The sequence below is a fragment of the Ornithodoros turicata genome, chromosome 4 (assembly GCF_037126465.1).
Source record: "Ornithodoros turicata isolate Travis chromosome 4, ASM3712646v1, whole genome shotgun sequence".
NCBI classification, from domain to species: Eukaryota; Metazoa; Arthropoda; class Arachnida; order Ixodida; family Argasidae; genus Ornithodoros; species Ornithodoros turicata.
This window is the reverse complement of record NC_088204.1, coordinates 318,606-339,801: the sequence shown is the minus strand read 5'-3', so window position 1 is coordinate 339,801 and position 21,196 is coordinate 318,606. Positions and strand designations below refer to the sequence as shown.

Genomic DNA, 21,196 nt, shown 5'->3' with positions numbered 1-21,196 from the left:
TCATCTGATCCATTGGTCCACATTGTAGGTCATGTTTGAACATCAAATAAAAAGCTCGGTAGTCGTCGCTGACTGATAGGAAACCCTCTTCGTCTTACAAAAGAGCCCTCTACGCAGGACGATATATGTGATTCTTATCGCGGAACTGGTGTCCTTGTGTGCCTTAGATGTCATCTGATCCATTGGTCCATATTGTAGGTCATGTTTGAACATCAAATAAAAAGCTCGGTAGTCGTCGCTGACTGATAGGAAACCCTCTTCGTCTTACAAAAGAGCCCTCTACGCAGGACGATATATGGGATTCTTATCGCGGAACTGGTGTCCTTGTGTGCCTTAGATGTCATCTGATCCATTGGCCCATATTGTAGGTCATGTTTGAACATCAAATAAAAAGCTCGGTAGTCGTCGCTGACTGATAGGGAACCCTCTTCGTCTTACAAAAGAGCCCTCTACGCAGGACGATATATGGGATTCTTATCGCGGAAGTGGTGTCCTTGTGTGCCTTACATGTCATCTGATCCATTGGTCCATATTGTAGGTCATGTTTGAACATCAAATAAAAAGCTCGGTAGTCGTCGCTGACTGATAGGAAACCCTCTTCGTCTTACGAAAGAGCCCTCTACGCAGGACGATATATGGGATTCTTATCGCGGAACTGGTGTCCTTGTGTGCCTTAGATGTCATCTGATCCATTGGTCCATATTGTAGGTCATGTTTGAACATCAAATAAAAAGCTCGGTAGTCGTCGCTGACTGATAGGAAACCCTCTTCGTCTTACAAAAGAGCCCTCTACGCAGGACGATATATGGGATTCTTATCGCGGAACTGGTGTCCTTGTGTGCCTTAGATGTCATCTGATCCATTGGCCCATATTGTAGGTCATGTTTGAACATCAAATAAAAAGCTCGGTAGTCGTCGCTGACTGATAGGGAACCCTCTTCATCTTACAAAAGAGCCCTCTACGCAGGGCGATATATGTGATTCTTATCGCGGAACTGGTGTCCTTGTGTGCCTTAGATGTCATCTGATCCATTGGCCCATATTGTAGGTCATGTTTGAACATCAAATAAAAAGCTCGGTAGTCGTCGCTGACTGATAGGGAACCCTCTTCGTCTTACAAAAGAGCCCTCTACGCAGGACGATATATGTGATTCTTATCGCGGAACTGGTGTCCTTGTGTGCCTTGGATGTCATCTGATCCATTGGCCCATATTGTAGGTCATGTTTGAACATCAAATAAAAAGCTCGGTAGTCGTCGCTGACTGATAGGGAACCCTCTTCGTCTTACAAAAGAGCCCTCTACGCAGGACGATATATGTGATTCTTATCGCGGAACTGGTGTCCTTGTGTGCCTTAGATGTCATCTGATCCATTGGCCCATATTGTAGGTCATGTTTGGACATCAAATAAAAAGCTCGGTAGTCGTCGCTGACTGATAGGGAACCCTCTTCATCTTACAAAAGAGCCCTCTACGCAGGACGATATATGTGATTCTTATCGCGGAAGTGGTGTCCTTGTGTGCCTTAGATGTCATCTGATCCATTGGCCCATATTGTAGGTCATGTTTGAACATCAAATAAAAAGCTCGGTAGTCGTCGCTGACTGATAGGGAACCCTCTTCGTCTTACAAAAGAGCCCTCTATGCAGGGCGATATATGTGATTCTTATCGCGGAAGTGGTGTCCTTGTGTGCCTTAGATGTCATCTGATCCATTGGCCCATATTGTAGGTCATGTTTGAACATCAAATAAAAAGCTCGGTAGTCGTCGCTGACTGATAGGGAACCCTCTTCGTCTTACAAAAGAGCCCTCTACGCAGGACGATATATGTGATTCTTATCGCGGAACTGGTGTCCTTGTGTGCCTTAGATGTCATCTGATCCATTGGCCCATATTGTAGGTCATGTTTGGACATCAAATAAAAAGCTCGGTAGTCGTCGCTGACTGATAGGGAACCCTCTTCATCTTACAAAAGAGCCCTCTACGCAGGACGATATATGTGATTCTTATCGCGGAACTGGTGTCCTTGTGTGCCTTAGATGTCATCTGATCCATTGGCCCATATTGTAGGTCATGTTTGAACATCAAATAAAAAGCCCGGTAGTCGTCGCTGACTGATAGGGAACCCTCTTCGTCTTACAAAAGAGCCCTCTACGCAGGGCGATATATGTGATTCTTATCGCGGAACTGGTGTTCTTGTGTGCCTTAGATGTCATCTGATCCATTGGCCCATATTGTAGGTCATGTTTGTACATCAAATAAAAAGCTCGGTAGTCGTCGCTGACTGATAGGGAACCCTCTTCGTCTTACAAAAGGGCCCTCTACGCAGGGCGATATATGTGATTCTTATCGCGGAACTGGTGTCCTTGTGTGCCTTAGATGTCATCTGATCCATTGGCCCATATTGTAGGTTATGTTTGAACATCAAATAAAGAGCTCGGTAGTCGTCGCTGACTGATAGGAAACCCTCTTCGTCTTACAAAAGAGCCCTCTACGCAGGACGATATATGTGATTCTTATCGCGGAAGCGGTGTCCTTGTGTGCCTTAGATGTCATCTGATCCATTGGTCCATATTGTAGGTCATGTTTGAACATCAAATAAAAAGCTCGGTAGTCGTCGCTGACTGATAGGAAACCCTCTTCGTCTTACAAAAGAGCCCTCTACGCAGGACGATATATGGGATTCTTATCGCGGAACTGGTGTCCTTGTGTGCCTTAGATGTCATCTGATCCATTGGTCCATATTGTAGGTCATGTTTGAACATCAAATAAAAAGCTCGGTAGTCGTTGCTGACTGATAGGAAACCCTCTTCGTCTTACAAAAGAGCCCTCTATGCAGGACGATATATGGGATTCTTATCGCGGAACTGGTGTCCTTGTGTGCCTTAGATGTCATCTGATCCATTGGTCCATATTGTAGGTCATGTTTGAACATCAAATAAAAAGCTCGGTAGTCGTCGCTGACTGATAGGAAACCCTCTTCGTCTTACAAAAGAGCCCTCTACGCAGGACGATATATGTGATTCTTATCGCGGAACTGGTGTCCTTGTGGGCCTTAGATGTCATCTGATCCATTGGTCCATATTGTAGGTCATGTTTGAACATCAAATAAAAAGCTCGGTAGTCGTCGCTGACTGATAGGAAACCCTCTTCGTCTTACAAAAGAGCCCTCTACGCAGGACGATATATGGGATTCTTATCGCGGAACTGGTGTCCTTGTGTGCCTTAGATGTCATCTGATCCATTGGTCCATATTGTAGGTCATGTTTGAACATCAAATAAAAAGCTCGGTAGTCGTCGCTGACTGATAGGAAACCCTCTTCGTCTTACAAAAGAGCCCTCTACGCAGGACGATATATGGGATTCTTATCGCGGAACTGGTGTCCTTGTGTGCCTTAGATGTCATCTGATCCATTGGTCCATATTGTAGGTCATGTTTGAACATCAAATAAAAAGCTCGGTAGTCGTCGCTGACTGATAGGAAACCCTCTTCGTCTTACAAAAGAGCCCTCTACGCAGGACGATATATGGGATTCTTATCGCGGAACTGGTGTCCTTGTGTGCCTTAGTTGTCATCTGATCCATTGGTCCATATTGTAGGTCATGTTTGAACATCAAATAAAAAGCTCGGTAGTCGTCGCTGACTGATAGGAAACCCTCTTCGTCTTACAAAAGAGCCCTCTACGCAGGACGATATATGTGATTCTTATCGCGGAACTGGTGTCCTTGTGTGCCTTAGATGTCATCTGATCCATTGGCCCATATTGTAGGTCATGTTTGAACATAAAAAGCTCGGTAGTCGTCGCTGACTGATAGGGAACCCTCTTCATCTTACAAAAGAGCCCTCTACGCAGGACGATATATGTGATTCTTATCGCGGAACTGGTGTCCTTGTGTGCCTTAGATGTCATCTGATCCATTGGCCCATATTGTAGGTCATGTTTGAACATAAAAAGCTCGGTAGTCGTCGCTGACTGATAGGGAACCCTCTTCATCTTACAAAAGAGCCCTCTACGCAGGACGATATATGTGATTCTTATCGCGGAACTGGTGTCCTTGTGTGCCTTAGATGTCATGTGATCCATTGGCCCATATTGTAGGTCATGTTTGAACATCAAATAAAAAGCTCGGTAGTCGTCGCTGACTGATATGGAACCCTCTTCGTCTTACAAAAGAGCCCTCTACGAAGGACAATATATGTGATTCTTATCTCCGTAGTCCTTGGTATTTGATAAGGAACTGTGAGCGTGAGATGTCATCTTTGTCATCATCTCTCATGTCTTTGATCACCATGGCCGTTGTCGCGCACGCCGAAGCTTGTTGTTCCACCACCATTTGTAATGTTCGTCCTGCTCATCATCAGATTGTATGTCTGTTTACTTGTATTCACCTTCAATTGGAATAATCGTTGTTAATTAAATCTATCGCCCCATCGGAAGTCAGGTAAGAACTTGAACAGCTGCGCGGCGCTGGCTTTCATGTTTGTTTCCTCGAGCACGTGCGTGGCCATGGCAACGATGGCCTTTTTTTCTTCTTTTCGAACGTGTGATTGTGGTAGAGCGGTGTCGCGCAACGGCTGCTGCTCGAGTATAAATACAGTCAACCTCGTTCGGTCGTCCACGTTACGTCGGAGTATGTCATCCATTGGCCCATATTGTAGGTCATGTTTTAGCGTTAGATAAAAAGCTCTGGTAGTCATTGCAATTTGATAAAGAACCTTCTTCATGTTACCAAAGAGGCCCGTATCATCCAGTGCAGTTTCATCGACGCTGTTTTATCTTAGTGCTGCTTCACTCAACTTCTTACCATTGGGCTTGTGTCATGAGACATGCAGATACGTTTCAGGGTCCTTAGTAAGCATCAAATGTTTCTTTCATATTTGACAGTCTAGTGCCGATTCAATTGAATAGTGTCATAACGGCGTCCATTGCTACGATCGAGTGTGTGGTAGTAAATTACTTTGTGACTGTCTTTATGTGGGTTTGTATTTTACCTGTCAATCAATCGGTTTCTGACCAAAGAAAAAATGAGAACCCAATGGTACATAGAATGGTAAGTTGTGATGAAACTACAACTACAGACAACAAACGAGTCTTTTGAAAATAGACTCAAGTCTAGGGTGTAAGCTATTGAATAATGTTGATTTTTATAAATACTAAACGATCTAAAATCGGATAGTCATATTAAACGCGTGTGTTCTAAAACTACTCGGTGACTTTGGATGCGAAAAGGGAAAGCTCTCTTTGGAGCAACGAAATAAATTAACGGCATACAAATAATTACATCTTCCTTTGACACAGGCTTACTCGGAAACCCGGTAAAGCTTTTTTGTTGCGAGCATTAGGGGCCCGAGCCTATAGGTCGGACTTGAGCCTGTATTACCCCACGGTCAAATTTTACAGCCTGATACAGAGGGCCTCCAAATTTCTCGAGCTCGGACCTGGCTAGGGCCGGGCTAGGTATGTAAATCAAAGGAATTCCGGACCTGGGCCTAAAAATGCTGCCCGTGCAGTGCTCTAGTGGGATTCTTAAAATAGCACACTGTCCCAAAATATAAAGAAAATACAGAGCTCTATACTGCACGGTTCATATTCTCCAGTTACACTCCCTCGGTAAAATCTATAATTGAAAATAAATCACTGTGTTGTGTAACCTTTGTTTAATTTGGACTACCCAATGAGTGATCTCCAATACTGCTAAAACCCTATATATAATATCTAGGTATGGTTCATTGAGGTCGTTACCTATGAGATGGGGAACGAAGCTACCTGTACGAGCACGTTATTGCTAAAAATGATTGGATTCGCTGACACTAACGATATATTTCATGAATGTCGTATGTCCTTATGCGTATGTGTGCGTAGTATACAAAGACATGTCCATGTGCATTTCAGGCATTTTATTGCAATAAGATATCATTGCAGTAAATTTACGAATCGGAAGATTAGCCATTTTCAGTAGTGGCTGTTGAGTAATCTATTGTTCCAGCGCTTTGACGGCAAGCACACCTCCACAAACGATTTACCTGAATCAGGTCCATCCTCTTTGCATATTCTCCCTATCGGGCTCATAGAATTTGCGTTTACATTACTCTCATAATCTAAGCGTGAACGGAGGACCTGCTTCATGATAGCAACCAATGGAGTTTTTCTTTAAACAGGGGAACCGCTTAGAGTAAGTTTTTAAGAGGCAACTCAAATGCGTCTGTGACACATAAAATGTTTCGGAAGAAATAAAAAGCGATTCAATGGGTCATCGATTCGACGAAATATCCCGGAACGTATAAATACTGTACCAAATATTCGGAATAAATACGAAAGCTCCCGTTACATACAACTTGCAGAGTAGTAATTATTCGCGTCTCCCCCGATTGCAGCGCCGCCGTTGGAGTTGCACTGCTCTTGCTTCTCTGCGTTCACCTCTTACAAATGACGTACAAGGAGTTCCAATGTGAGATCCTGTTGGAGTTATTTTCTAAAGTTGAGCACAAATAACGATGGGCGTTGTTGCGCGCATCCATGCATGGAAGATTGACAAACAATGGCCATTTTATGTTCTCCGCCAGGTGGAAATAGTGTTCTCAGAAAACAAACGGAGCCATTTAATCATTAAAAGGCAACGTTTGTACTGCTATCTACTAGCATGTAGCGGCAGACAAGACCTTCTTTTGCACCTTGTCATACATGTAATTATTGCTTCTGCAAGGATTATCGCAACGTGATTTCGAGTGTGGGACAAACCTCCGGCCGTCTGACTGTCACTTGAAAGTATTCTGTCATGGTTCAAAGGGGATTTGCACTGCTTTCTGGTTTGCTCAAGAGCTAGTCTCGTCGGCATACATAATGTAACCGGTAAATGTTGCAGGATTTCACCCGTCTAATTCCAGAGAATACAAACGTCAGGGAGAGACCTTTGTCACCCCTGCGGGTTGGTGATGGTGGTGATGAGGGGAATGAAATAATGCACCCCTTCAGAATGAGCCTGTTTTAATATTTGCGATTACCGGTAACCAAACGTGTGAAGCGGTATTTTTTTTTTTCTAGTTTGTGTCTGCAGGCTGCGTGGATGTCACAAAATGAGCTACAAAGTGCAAGCGGGTAAAAATCAACATATGTATTGAGTGTGCTCCGAAAGGGTGGTGCAGTGCCATCTGCAAGGTCGAACTGCGGGGACAACTTTCCCAGGGGTGGGGGGCAGGCCTCCTCCGGCAAGTCTACCCAGCTGACACTCAAGATGAACATTTCGAGGGATATCAGAAGAATCGATCGCGTGTTGCGTGTTAGTGAACGTAAAATTCCTGTAAAAATTGGTCCCATAACGTCACAACACGGAATTCCTGACACCCTGCCCAACATCTCTGTGTGCCCGGCAGAATGAAAACTCTCCGCCTATGCTTGGGCGCACTTTTTCCGTTTCCAACATTTCCCGTAAAATATTTTGTTGCGGTCTCTCGTCAAAGCTAACAAATAAGCAAAGTAACAAATTACAAGAAAAACGGCGTCCATTCAGCAGTTAAGCAAACAGATATGGAATCAAACAACATGCAACGCTTCGTATCTTACATAATCGCAATAATACAGTTGATAACTCATGTACGATGCGTATGGCATCCGATTATGATCTTCTACGCAGATTCTGAATGAAAAAAAAAAAAAAACACATCACTAAGAGATGTACATTAACACCACTAATTAGAGTTGGAAAGCGATACAAATGTCGCATCCTAAGTTGTTCGTATTCTTGCTTGAACCGATTCGTATGAACCGGTTAGTTATCTTTATTGAATGGTTTCGATTCAAACCGTTCGCAAAAGGTTTCGCGGAGTTCCAGTGAGAAGAGAGTTTCACTCCGAATGGAATCCTCTAATTGGGAAGCGGCAATTAACACCGTTCACTCGAGTTAAAACGATTCACTAAATCTCTCTTTTTTTGTTACGGTTAATTACCGATGGTGAATTGCTGTTACGTTCCGGTTCTTTGGGTTTCGGTTCCATTCCGGTTTCAGTCCCTGCTATAGAAGATAGTTACTCGTCGACAATGGAGCCGCTCGTTGCTTTTACGCGTTGCTGTCGTGGTGTCTTCGGAGGTGATGACACGAACATCATTTACGTTTCCTGGTTTAAGCTACACAATTGGTAGATAAAGTTGAAACGTGGGTGACGAAGGCGATGCAGGTCTCCGGAGTCCAATATCACATATAGATCTATAAAGGGAGTAAGCCAAATCACAAGACGCTAACGTGGAGTAACGACGATTACCAAAATGTTCCACCGTAGCTCTCTCGGAGCGGAAGAACCTGCATTCTCTTTTCTTATCCATGACAATGAGTATACACTCACATCCTCCCGTTCAAACGAGACTCCGATGGGTCTGTTTTCGCCCATGTAGTCCCTTGATCGAGACAGGTTGGAAACTTGCGACCAAGACACTCAACGAACCTGGACACAGTTGTGAAAGATGGCGTCTATAGAACTGTCCACAACGCCAGCTGCAAGTAGAAGGACAACTGTGGACTTTCTCGACGAATAATGTGCCTTTTTTGCTCTCAGTATATTGGAGTTACAAATATACACTCGGATGGCACACACGTGAACATACGAAAAGGGTAACGGAGGGATAACAAATACCACGTGGCTGGTGGTCACAAACCACCTATCATAAAGCACTTTCCAACACCAAATCCATCCTCAAGCGGCACCTTAACATCCTACATGGTGATGACAAACTAAAAGAAATATTTCCCCGCATTCCGTCGGTTCAATAACCTGCGTAGCGTACTAACAACTTCTCAGCGATCGGGTTGCTATCCCTGTGGCAACACACGATGCCAAACATGGAAATTCATTCTCCCTTGTACATGTGCGCGTAGCACTAGCAGTGATTTTTCAATTAAGATTCGTCAGCCACTGCACCGTAATTCTTCAACCCTAATTTCATGTAATAAGTGTAATGTCCAGTATATCGGGAGACCTCTAACAGCATGCCCCAAAGGTTTTATGGCCATAAATTTGACATTCCAAACAAACGTCAATTCCCCACTTGAATACATTCCAACTTTCCGGATCATAGCGTAGATATCAATTTAAAAGTTATTATTATTGAGTGGGGCTATAACACGACCATCAAACCCAAACACTTGTTTTTTACCTCAAAATTTAAATCACTCCAACCTGATGTCAGCCCGTGGTTCATCAATTGATTAGTCGTTGACGTATATCTTCCACTGTAGCCGTCAGCCGTCGTGCAGTCCACTGCATGAGTCCATTAAAGGAAAGGTAATAAACTTTTTCATGTATATCGCACGGAATAGTCACACCGAGGCCATAATTTATCCTTATGAACTAGACACATTAGGGCCCCCACAATGCACGCTGTAAATCCCCTGGCTATATTGTCACTCCCGTTCCTTTGCACACAATTCTTATGGAGCTGAAATGGAAACGAAATGTGAAAAAACAATTTACGAAAAGAGCCGGATTCCACGACCAAGTCCAGCGCTATCCATGGCACTGCAATCCTGAAAAGTGACTATATTCTATCCGCTATCCATGGTCATCCAGAGCGCATGTGCAGATGTGCGGATTCTTTCCTATCCTTATAGACGCAACCGTCATGTCCTTCAGGTGAGGTTGGTGAAACGAAATGGGGTTATCTGGTTGTTGAACCCACTCGTTTTTAGTACTGTATTCTAAAGCACTTGGCCTCAGGCGGGGAGATAGTGGGTTCGAATCCTGCTCCCGGACAGCTGTGCTGTTTTCCCATGATGCATACTAACCAGTGTGATTTTCCATAGGAGAAGGAGAGTGCACTACCAAAGGCACGATTTGAACCCCCTACTGAACATGCCGCGCTAGAGTACGAGGAAGAGTACGGCTGACCCGAGCCTATAGTATTATAGATGTCCCTGTTCTTCAACGTCATAGTGAACAATCATTTATGTGTGCCGTTTACGCGTAAAATCACCTCAAGTCTAGGAAGCGAAACTTTTTCCAAGAATGACAAAGGGGTCTTTGTGCCAGGAGATAAAAAAGGCCTCCATAATGAATGACATAAAAATATTTGACCTACCGCGCTGTTGCAGGGTTGTGGTTGACGCATTACGCGGTCAGAAGGAAGCCCGGCCGGAGAGTTGAAAATGTTTCGATCATGAATTTTTCTTTGCAGGGGCCCCCGTGTGCGGGAAGGACCCCTACCATGAATATATTCAAGAGAAGCAGCAGCCGCAAGAAGGACAAGGGTAAGACATGCATGAGAATGAGAGTATTCTACAAAGCAGCTTTCGAACTTGCTATGCCCTTCATTGTGACCATTTTTAACACATATTTTTGCACAATACGTACTTCTTTTGAAAATCTTTCGAGAGCGGATAAAAGGAGGTAACGGCCCGTGCAACTTGTTACAAACATAGAAACGAAACAGGGGTGTCTCTTCCTCCGTTTTTCTTTCTATAAAAAGTTCCCCCAGAAGGCGACTAATATTTACGCCTCGATGACAGCTCTGCACTTCACAAATGCCGAAGAAATTCTCTCCGGGATTTCGTCTTGTTTAAATATATGAGGGGTTGTTCAATTCAATCCGGGACTTTTTATTTTTCGCAAAAGTAAAATGAACTTACAGGCGAGAAATTAGTTTTATTTTTCAACGTAATCTCCAGCTCCACTAATGCGCGTGTCCCAGCGTTTCACGAGGGCTTGGATGCCAGCAGCGTGGAAATCCTTACCGGCGCGTAGCAGCCATGATCGGACCACATTCTTGACCTCGTCGTCGTAGCTGAAGTGGCGGCCCCCAAGGAACGCCTTCAGTGGCCGGAAGAATCGCTGGGGGCGAGGTCTGGACTGTAAGCCAAGTCCCCCAGCCAAGTTCCTGTAAGGTGCTTGTCGTGAGATGCGCGGTATGTGGGCGTGCATTGTCCTCTAGGAGGAGGACTCCTTTGGTGATGAGGCCCGGCCACTTTTGCTTCAGCGCCTTATGCACATCCCTGAGAACCTGGCAGTAATATGCGCTATTGATAGTGGTACCACTGGGCAGCAAATCAACATGAACAACGCCAGCCTTGTACCAGAAAACCGTGGCCGTGAACTTTCCCGCAGTCGGGGTGCTTCGGAACTTCTTGGGAGCTGGCGAGCCCCGATGCTTTCACTGTTTTGATGCGCGTTTAGACTCAGGAGTTAAATGGTGCACCGACGTTTCATCGCACGTGATGATCCGATCAAGAAACGGCTGTCCTTCAGTGTCGAAAAGGGTAACCTTAGCTCTTGGGAGATTTCCAGTCTTCTCTGTCGGTCAGACACGAAGAGCTGCATCGGGACCCACTAACTTTCCGAAACTGGAGGTGTTCATGAATGATAGTGTTCAACGTTCCCACAGACACGCTGGCGACAGATTTCTCCGTCCAACTAACGACACCGGCGGCTGCCTCGACGACTGCGGTACAGTTTTGTCCAGAGCTTGACGGCCGCCAAGATTGGCCCCGTCCACTGGAGGTTATGGACCGCGACTTGACTCTGATCGAGCTAAAGACAGCGTTGAAACGTGTGAGCTCATGCCCGGGACCAGATAACATCACATATGCCGCACTGCGTAACCTTGACGGCCGGTCATGTTTATAATACGTCTTGGCAACAGGGATCCCTACCAATTGCCCCTTTTCGCCCTGACAAGCTCTGTGGGAAAACTGATGGAGAGAATGGTTTTGTACCGTCTCGACTGGTAGCTCGAAAAGCAAGGTGCGTTCCCTCACGAAATGGCAGGCTTTCGTCGCCACCGAAGTTCCATGGATCTAGACCTCGTTTCTTCAGTCCAACATACTCGTGCACGTCGGCGGATCTTTGTATAAGTTTCCTTCGACATTAAGCGCGCTTATGATACCGTCCCGCACATTTGTGTGCTGCACGCGCTTTTTTGGAGTATCTCTTGGACTCATCAGCTATATAGCTCCACGATTTCCTTACGAACCAGACTGTCGCTGTCCCACGGCCAAAGCTTCAAAGCATCCTGTTCATTAAGGCGTACCCCAAGGAAGCATTCTGAGTCCTACACTTTTTAATGTCGTAATGGCAGACATAAAACCGATAATTGCTCGCAAAGTAGCATTCTCTGTGTATACCGATGGTGGTGGTGGTGGTGAAGATGAAAACTGCTCGCCGTGGTTGGCCACGCTGGAAGCGTCACGACTAAGACGCAGAAAAAATAAATAAAAAGAAACCTACACTACACTATAAGCGCGATATAAGCCGCGTTTCCTTCCGATGACGTAGTACGTTGCGCTTTAGACAGTAGGCAATTCACGACCAGCCATTCAGCGCCGTCTGTATCTCGCGCGACTTGGGATGGACCTTTCGCTCGAAAAGTGCGTCGAGCTCCCTTTCACCCGCAAGGCTATGAGAAATTTCCCTCCTTGGGTCGAGGCTGTACGTTCCCATCGTTTCCTTGGTGTGGTCATAGGTTCGGACCTGCACTGAGCTCGCCACGATTAGCACCTTGAAACCAAAGTACAGCGATGGCTTCCTGCTGTTCAACATCTGTCTGGCTTAGGATGGGGCTGTTATCAGCGCTCCCTTCTAGCCGTTCACGTGGCTTTGATGAGAGCGTCTGTGCTTTACTGCTCCACAGGATTTCCACAGTGTCATTAAATACCCTTCGGACACTGTTTGCCCGAAGCCTTCGTCGCTGCATTGGAGTTCCAAGAATAGCTGAAGCTGGTGAACTCCCGGTGGAGGTTCTCCATGAGCGTGTAACGGCTCGACACTTCCTACGTTTGCGTGCGCACATTCCTGTCACGCACTCGTCAGGAAAATTCGATACCGTCTTGAAAGTGATTTCCACCGCGTAGCGCAGAGGACACGCAAAGCTCTCGCTGGCTTCATAGCTGAGGATGTCACCCCCTGTTCTCTGCCTGTGCCACCCACCTTCGTCCAAGAACGAAGATATCACGTTCCCCCTCAAATCCTTCGAGCCCATATTTATGCTCTGGTAAACGCAAAGTTTTCTGCCTCTTCCGCAGCATACACCTGTAGAGCGAGAAAAGAGGCGACCAGGCTCTACTGAGGTTGACGGGTTTAATGACTGTTAATGGCGATGAACCGAAAACGAAAGCTCGGGTCGCGCGCAATGCTGCGCGCAACCGATGGCGGTGCTGGTGATAAAGATGACGCTGGTGCTACAGGGCTCCCACCGTGGCGTATGACGAAGGCGACGAAGAGGGCAGCGGGAATGTCGGGCGCCGGAGTCCACGAAGGCACGAGGCGGACCCGAGGCGGCCCGCAGTGTGCGGGGCCCAATGTACACAGCGTGGAGGGGTAGAAAGGCCTGACATAGGAGGGAGGGCTGAGCGGGCGATACAGACGGTGCCGACTCCAGGAACGCGGGCTTGAGCCTGTCGAGGGCCACAGTGTCGGGGCTCGTGAGGTGACCCTGTAGGGGCCGTCGTAGTGTGGCTGCAGGCTGGAGCACACCGAGTCCCGGCGGACGAAGACGTGGGTGGCTTGAGGAAGGCGGGGGCTCACGAACACGCCTGTTGCGGGACCCGAGCGCGTAGGCGTGGCGTAGGCTGGAAGCACTGGCGGAGACGGTCGATGTACGAGGAGGGGTCTGGCAAGAGCGGAGCCGAGGGGGTGAAGAGAGTGGTCCTGGGGTGCCGCTACCGGCACGGGAGACAAAGCTCTGAGAGTCCTAGGGGAGGAGATGGCGAGGCTATGTGAGAGCCGAGACGCCGGCTGAAGCGTGCCGTGGCGTCGGCTGCCGCGACCGGCAGGTGGGCTCGAGTGTCGCGGCCGGCAATGAAGGAGCGGTCAACATCATCGGTGCGGTCCATGCGGTGTTGTAGCTGTGTGGGCCGCCGAGCTCTTCACTGTTGAGAAGCTGCTGCAAACGACGCTCTTCAGAAGCCGGCGAATCAGCTCGTTCCTTAAGGTGTCATAGGGCAACTCGGCATGAGGAGAACCGCAGCTTCGGGAGGAAGGTTTGCGATGGCGTAGCCAAACCTTGATGCCTGAGATGTAATCTGACGTCCGTTGACTAGAACCTCCGCGAACCACAGCTGGAGAAAGTCGGAGCGGTGCCACAGAAGCGGTGGAAGTGGCGGTGGCCGGTTGGGTGGGAGGCGAAGGGCTGGTGGAGTGGTGGTCACCGTTCATGATGGTGAAACGTTGGAACGCTCCTCCGGGTCACCAGTTGTACAGCTAGAAGACCAGGCTCTACTGAGGTTGATGGGTTTAATCAGGGTTAATGGCGATTAACCGAAAACGAAAGCTCGGGTTGCGCTCGGTGCTGGTGATGAAGATGACGCTGGTGCTACACGCCGATGGCGCATCTCGAAATGGCAAGTTCGCCTCTGCATTCGTCATCCCGTCCGAAGGCGTAGTAGAAGGACGTCGCCTTCGCATCAGACCTCATCCACAGCTGCGGAACTCTATGCCATACATTTCTTTGTGCAGCACATGGTTGATTTTAGCCCGCGGGACTGGGTCGTGTTCATTGACTGTGCATGCTGCAAGCAACTGAAAATTCTGGCATCTGAGGCTCATCCACACCGTTGGTGATGGATGTGGTGGTGGTGATGGTGAAAGGGCTTGACGTTGTCGGCCTCACGTATGTGGGCAACGTCACGACTGACGGGGAATGTGCGTCCTGGGCCGACTTCTAAGGGAACTGTGCCAACATATGTCTGAAAGCGTCTGTTGCGGATTAAAGGAGGTCGAGGCGGGTCTCGTGGGCACGGGCCGAGGTTCGCCATTGTGCTTTTCGGTTTTTTGGTTCATTAAACCTTTTTCCTCTCGGAAGCAGAGCGGGCGCCTCGTTCTTCCCTCACACATTTCTGGTGCCGAAACCCGGGAAGGTAGGCCGCCTGTTCCTTCGCTTTCCCTTCGACTTGCCATGGAACGCTTGAGGCGCACAAGAGGTGGACTACGCGCACACTTGACGCGCACCATGACACGGCTCTCCGACCTGCTGGGGCAGCAGGACTCGTCCGTCGAAGAGGTTGAAGCTGCGTTGGACTATTTGGTGGCAAAACGGCAATCGCTCTACGACCTCGATAGCAGCATCGCCCAGGAAACCCCCGAAGATCAGCTGGGAGCGGAACTTGACAGTGCGCTCCAGTACGAGGAAGGTCTCGAGGGAATGATCACAAGGGCACGTCGTAGGCTTCGCCAGCAGCAGAATGTTGCACCTTTGGATCAACAGCGTCCTGCGGGGCAAAAATCCGTCGCTCTCCCTAAGCTTCAGATACCCAAGTTTTCGGGAAAATTACAGGAATGGCAACAATTCTGGCAGCATTTTGATGCCACCATCCACTCCAACCAAGCACTGGCTCCGGTCGAGAAGTTTAAGTACTTGGTCTCCTACCTCACTGACGACGCGAAGCGATCCATCGAAAGCATCAGGATCAGCGGCGACAACTACGACTCTGCGGTCACTCTGCTCACACACAGGTACGGTAGACCGGAACTCCTTACGGCGGAGCACATCGACCATTTGCTTGCTCTTCGTCCCATCTCGAATTCCCAAAACATTCCCCAGCTCCGACGTCTTCATGACGATGTGACCATTCGAATGGCAGCGCTGCTATCATTTCTTCAGGTGCAGGTGGAGACTCGGGAAGAGGTGTTGCTCACTCGGGCAGTTTCGCCAGCGTCGGCTGCTCGCAGCAAGAGTCCTAACGAGCCGGTTCGGCTTCCTACGGCCGCTGCCCTAGCCGCTGCAAACGCCGCACCTCCGAAGCGGACTGCTGACGCACGTTCATCACCCTGTCCCTTGTGTCATTCGTCGGACCATCCGCTGCAGTCCTGCACGGCGGTTGTACCGGCAGCCGATATGCGCCATCGTTTGTCTAGAGCGGGAAGATGTTTCAGGTGCGGCAAATCCGGACATTTTTCACGGGTTTGCCGATCTGCGGCTGGGTTGTCTTGTGCGAAGTGCCACGGACATCACCTTTCCATATTGTGTGACATTCAAAGACGTCCGGAGGCTCAGCATTGTTCGACCACTCTCCCCGCGACTGCAGACATGGAGGCACCGCGCGAAGTGTTGGACGACGTCGTCTCACAGACTGTCATGTCTTCATCACCCTCGAACGTGCATGCAAAATCTGCACGCCTTCAGACAGTCTCGGTTTGGGCAGAAGGACCTGCAGGCAAGAAGCGAATTCGGCTGCTTCTTGACACGGGTAGTCAACAAACGTTTATACGTCGCGATCTGTTGAAGGAGCTAGGGTGCCAAATCACTGGTGAGGAGGACCTCTCCGTGTTCTCTTTCGCACGTACGCGCCACCCCAGAAGATTCCACTGCGAACGGGTGCAAGTCCGCCTCGAAGCCATCTCGGATCCGCGGTCGTGCATCGAGCTTGAAGCCCTCGGCATTTCTGAACTATGCCGCGTGTCTACGCCAGCCTTGGACGACGTAACCATGAGCCTTCTCTCGCTGCGAGGCCTCGAAGTGGCTGATACGAGCTGCACCACGGACATCGCTCTGCTGGTGGGTTCCGATTACTATTGGAAGCTGGTCACCGGCCGAGTGGAACGTCTCCCTGGCGATCTTGTTGCGGTGGAGACCATTTTCGGATGGGTCGTTCAGGGAGTCCAGCGGTCACCCAGTCGAACGCTGTCTACCGTGGTATCAGTCCTCTCCCTTTCCTGCGAGGAACAAGAATTCTTCGACCACATGGACCCTTCGGAAGCGTGGCGATTGGATGCCCTTGGCATAAGCGATCCGGTTCCTGATCCCGACGATGACTTTGCGGCCGCCTACTTTACAAGCCATGTACGCCAATGTGACGGTCGCTACGTCGTCCCGCTAATGGTTAAACCAGAACTAGGGCTCCCTGCTTGCGCCAATAACAGGAATACGGCTCTACAGCGCCTCCTCTCGCAACTACGTCGGTTTCGTTTCGACCCAGAATTGCTGGCTCAGTATGACAAGGTCATACGTGAGTATTTTGACGAAGGTCATGCTGAGAAGGTAATGGGGATCACCAGCCGCCAAGAAAACGTTTATTACATGCCCCATCACGCGGTTGTGCGACAAGAGGCGATCACCACGAAACTCCGCGTTGTATTTGATGCGTCGTCCCACTTGCCAGGTCAGCAATCGTTGAACACTCTCCTGATGAAAGGGCCGAAGCTAAACGCAGATCTGCTCCATCTTCTGTTGCAGTTCCGCGGTTTTAACCGCCGACATCAGGAAGGCATACCTGCAAATCATCATTCGCCCCGAAGACAGAGATTTTCTTCGCTTTCTGTGGGTAAAGGATGTACGGCAGGCATCCAACGACAGCAATCTCGAACTTGTCGAGTGGCGGATGACTAGAGTCCCTTTCGGAGCTACTTCGAGTCCATTTCTGCTAGCAGCAACGCTACAACACCACTTTGAGGTAGTTTGCTCGGATTATCCCAACACCGTATCCCGCATCCGGACGGGGTTTTATGTCGACGATCTGGTCGTCGGCTGCACGTCAGACGGTGATGCGTTGCAGGTATACCAAGAAACGGTGGAGATACTGAAATCCGCTGGAATGGATATTCGCAAGTGGACCTCAAACTCTCCGGTTCTGCGGGAGAGATTTCTCATGGACGGCACGTCCTATGACAATGCCTCCGACGGCGACCCCATCGTCAAGGTTCTCGGCCTATATTGGGATCGCAGCACGGACGGTCTTCTTCTCAACACGACTCGAGCAGCAGACTTCGCCGTCGCACACCCTGCCACGAAGCGCACCGTCTTGAAAGCATTTTCACTTGTGTATGACCCCTTGGGGTACATCGCACCTGTCATTATATCTGCGAGAATTCTGTTTCAAGACCTGTGGCGCAATGGCCTATCGTGGGACCAACCAGTTAGCGAATCAGACAACGCAATCTGGGAGAAGTGGAAGGTCAGCCTGGGAGAATTGAACCTGCTCAGACTCCCGCGCTGCGCTCTCCCTGAAGATAACTCACCCGTCGATGTGCACTGTTTCGCAGATGCCAGTCCGAAAGCCTATGGCACTGCCATACACTTGCGGAGTCTTTCTCCCAACGGCTCTCTTCTGGTCCATTTGCTCATAGCACGGGCTCGTCTGGCACCATTAAAACAGGTGTCGTTGCCTCGTCTCGAGCTCCTCGCCTGCCTCTTGGCTACACGTCTCTACCGTCACGTTTCCGCGCTGAAGACTCTCAGTCAAGTGCCAGTACATTTTTGGACAGATTCCACCATCGCTCTTCAGTGGATTCATGGATCTGGCAGCAAAACCCAGCAATTTGTTCAGTCTCGAATAACCGAAATCCTGTCTTCATCGCGCGTTGATCAATGGTTCCACTGCAGCGGTAGTGACAACCCCGCGGATTTGCTCACTCGGGGCGTATCCGCTACCACTCTGAAGTGCTGCAGATTGTGGTGGACAGGTCCCGGCTGGCTCTCATCGTCGTTTGGCACCTTCGTGAGTACAGAAAACCAGCTTTGCCAACCAGGGATTCGATTAACCGATGACAGAGCCTCTCCAGCAAGTGAATGTCCAGCTGTGGTCAAACATGCCTCCGTTTTGGCAGTCGTCGCAATTGAAGAATGGATGGAGATCACGGACTACGGGACGTTATCCAGGCTCCTTCGGGTCACCGCCTGGATGCTGAGATTTGCGAACAACGCTAGATCTGCGAGACCATCCGTGTCTGGTCCACTCACACTTGAGGAAATCACGCATGTTGAGAACTTTTGGATCCGTCGCGTGCAGGCTGAGGCTTTCCCCCATGAGGTTGCCGCTCTCAGCAAAGGAAACGTCGTCAAAACATCATCGTCCCTACATGCGTTCCAACCGTTTTTGGACGCCAACGGCATCATGCGCGTCGGCGGCCGTCTTCATCAACTGAACGTGGTCGACGCCATAAAGCACCCCATTCTTCTGCCATCGAAGCATCACTTTACGCATCTCGTAATACTCGACGCTCACCGACAAGCCCTGCACGCCGGAGTACAAGATACTATCACCCAAGTCAGGAACCGATTTTGGGTCCTCCGGGCACGCCAGACGGTTCGTCGCGTCCTACACTCCTGCCTCAGCTGCCGCCGGCAGCGCGCCGAACTCGCTAGCGTTCCAACGGCCCCCCTCCCCCGCGAGAGAATCACAGAGGCCAACCCCTTCTCGGTAGTTGGTCTGGATTTCGCAGGACCGCTGTTCATCATGAACGCCGCATCAGGAAAAGCATACATCGTCCTTTTCTCGTGTGGCGTCACCCGAGCCATCCACCTAGAGCTCGCATCTTCTATGAACGCTGTAGACTTTCTACTGGCCTTCCGTCGCTTCGTTTCAAGACGTGGTGTGCCCACCCTGGTCTATTCAGACAACGCCCGAACGTTTCACAAGTGCGCAGCCATCTTGTCTGCGCCCACCACAGCTGAAGTACAAGATTTTGCAACTCAGCACCGTATACAGTGGCGGTTCATCGTCGAGCGAGCACCTTGGTGGGGCGGATGGTGGGAACGCCTCATCGGCACCGTGAAGGCTGCTCTAAGGCGATGTCTCGGTAGAAGCCGCCTTACTTTCGAGCAACTAACTACAGCCCTATGCGAGGTGGAAGCTCTCGTAAATTCCCGCCCATTAACCCACGTCGCATCTGATGTCGAGGAACTCGTACCCCTCACGCCAAGCCACTTTCTGATAGGCAAACGAGCCATCTCTCTACCGGGCGAACACGCTGCCATCTCACAGCCTGACGCGGAGGACCTCCGGCACAACTTCAGAGAAATGCTGAAGGCGAAGGAACTCTTCTGGAAGCGCTGGAGATACGAGTACCTTCTGCAGCTGAGGTCTGCCCACGTGACTGCGTCTCCTACCCAAAGTCGTTTCAAGAAAGGGGATGTGGTGGTGCTTCAGGAAGATAATGTTCGTCCCCCTTTTTGGAAGCTCGGACGCATAGCGAAGTTGATACGAGGGAGAGATGGGTTAGTGCGGGCATGCTCAGTACGTCTCGCAAGCGGCACTACCATAACCCGTCCAGTTCAAAGGCTTTGCCGTTTGGAAGCAGACGTCTCGTCACCCGCGGCCGGGGATGATGTTGCGGATTAAAGGAGGTCGAGGCGGGTCTCGTGGGCACGGGCCGAGGTTCGCCATTGTGCTTTTCGGTTTTTTGGTTCATTAAACCTTTTTCCTCTCGGAAGCAGAGCGGGCGCCTCGTTCTTCCCTCACAGCGTCTGAGGAAACCCCAGGAAAAACCCCAGACAGCACAGCCGGCTTACAACCTTGTCTGCGAAGCATAGCACAGGCTGGTGCTCCAACCCATTGCGGTGTCGATGGGAATGAACAGACCGACAGCGCCGCAGAAGCAGCCCCTCGACTCGGAGACGGACGCGTATTGGGCTGCTGAGAGGATACCGTCGTGACTCCTCTGGCTTCCCGCCATTGGACATTCTCCCCCCAGCCATGCTGAGCAGAGTTGATCCAGCGCTCGCTTTCCGCGACATAACTCTCGTCAAGAATGCGCCTCGATGTGGCCTGTTACAGGGCAGTGGCGTTACCGCTTGAGACAAGTTGTTCTTCTTTGCCTTCGCTGCATATGTACAAGCTAGCTTTTTCCGGGGATCTACGTCTGAGGTCACCCAAGGACACGCACTGGCTGATACAAACCGCCTTCATTCTTTGTGACGTGACTGCCCTCGTTATTGCGTCTCCCAGCTAGGTGGTTTACAGGCTAATCTATACAAACAACTTTTTTCTTGGAAAAGCTTTAGAAGGGGAATTTCAGTCGACCTACGGAAAGCCATATTCTACAGAGCCGCTAAATTTATTAGCGCTTTGTTTTTCGTTCTCGTGGTAATTTCTCAGCATTTGAAAAATGCAAGTAAGATTGGGCTATGTTTTGGTCCAGCCCAACAGCAACAAATACGTGCCATCAGAGTGACGGATTCATCACTCATGCTGGTATCATTCTTCATTTCCCCCCTGAGGTGCCTTGGGATGCCTGCATTTTTCCATGAGTAATTTTCATGTGAGTCAAATTGTATAAGCTGTAATTACAACAAGATCATGTCCTATTTGTTAACTCAAGAGCACTCGTGGGGATTCTTTCTAACAGTTAGCAGGTTGAATTAGGATGATTAAAAACACCAATTACAAGGAAAATGTCAGGTGTCAAAAAAGCGTGGCATCCTCTTTTTTACTGGGGACGAATTCCATGCCGGATGTGCAGGAGTAGAGCCCTTTTTAAATGTGCCATCGCGAAAATCAATAAGT

The 21,196-nt window shown here is 49.3% G+C and overlaps 1 protein-coding gene across 6 annotated transcripts in view; it reads left to right on the top strand.

Moving 5' to 3' along the window:
• LOC135390555 (cAMP-dependent protein kinase catalytic subunit 1) overlaps positions 1-21,196 on the top strand; it is an 85,238-nt gene that overhangs the window by 6,749 nt on the left and 57,293 nt on the right. For all 6 annotated transcript variants that reach the window (XM_064620265.1, XM_064620263.1, XM_064620264.1 and 3 more), the window contains exon 2: positions 10,162-10,234. In XM_064620265.1, coding sequence (XP_064476335.1) covers positions 10,192-10,234 — 43 coding nt within the window. In that variant the 5' untranslated portion in view covers positions 10,162-10,191. The remainder of the gene's footprint in view (positions 1-10,161; positions 10,235-21,196) is intronic.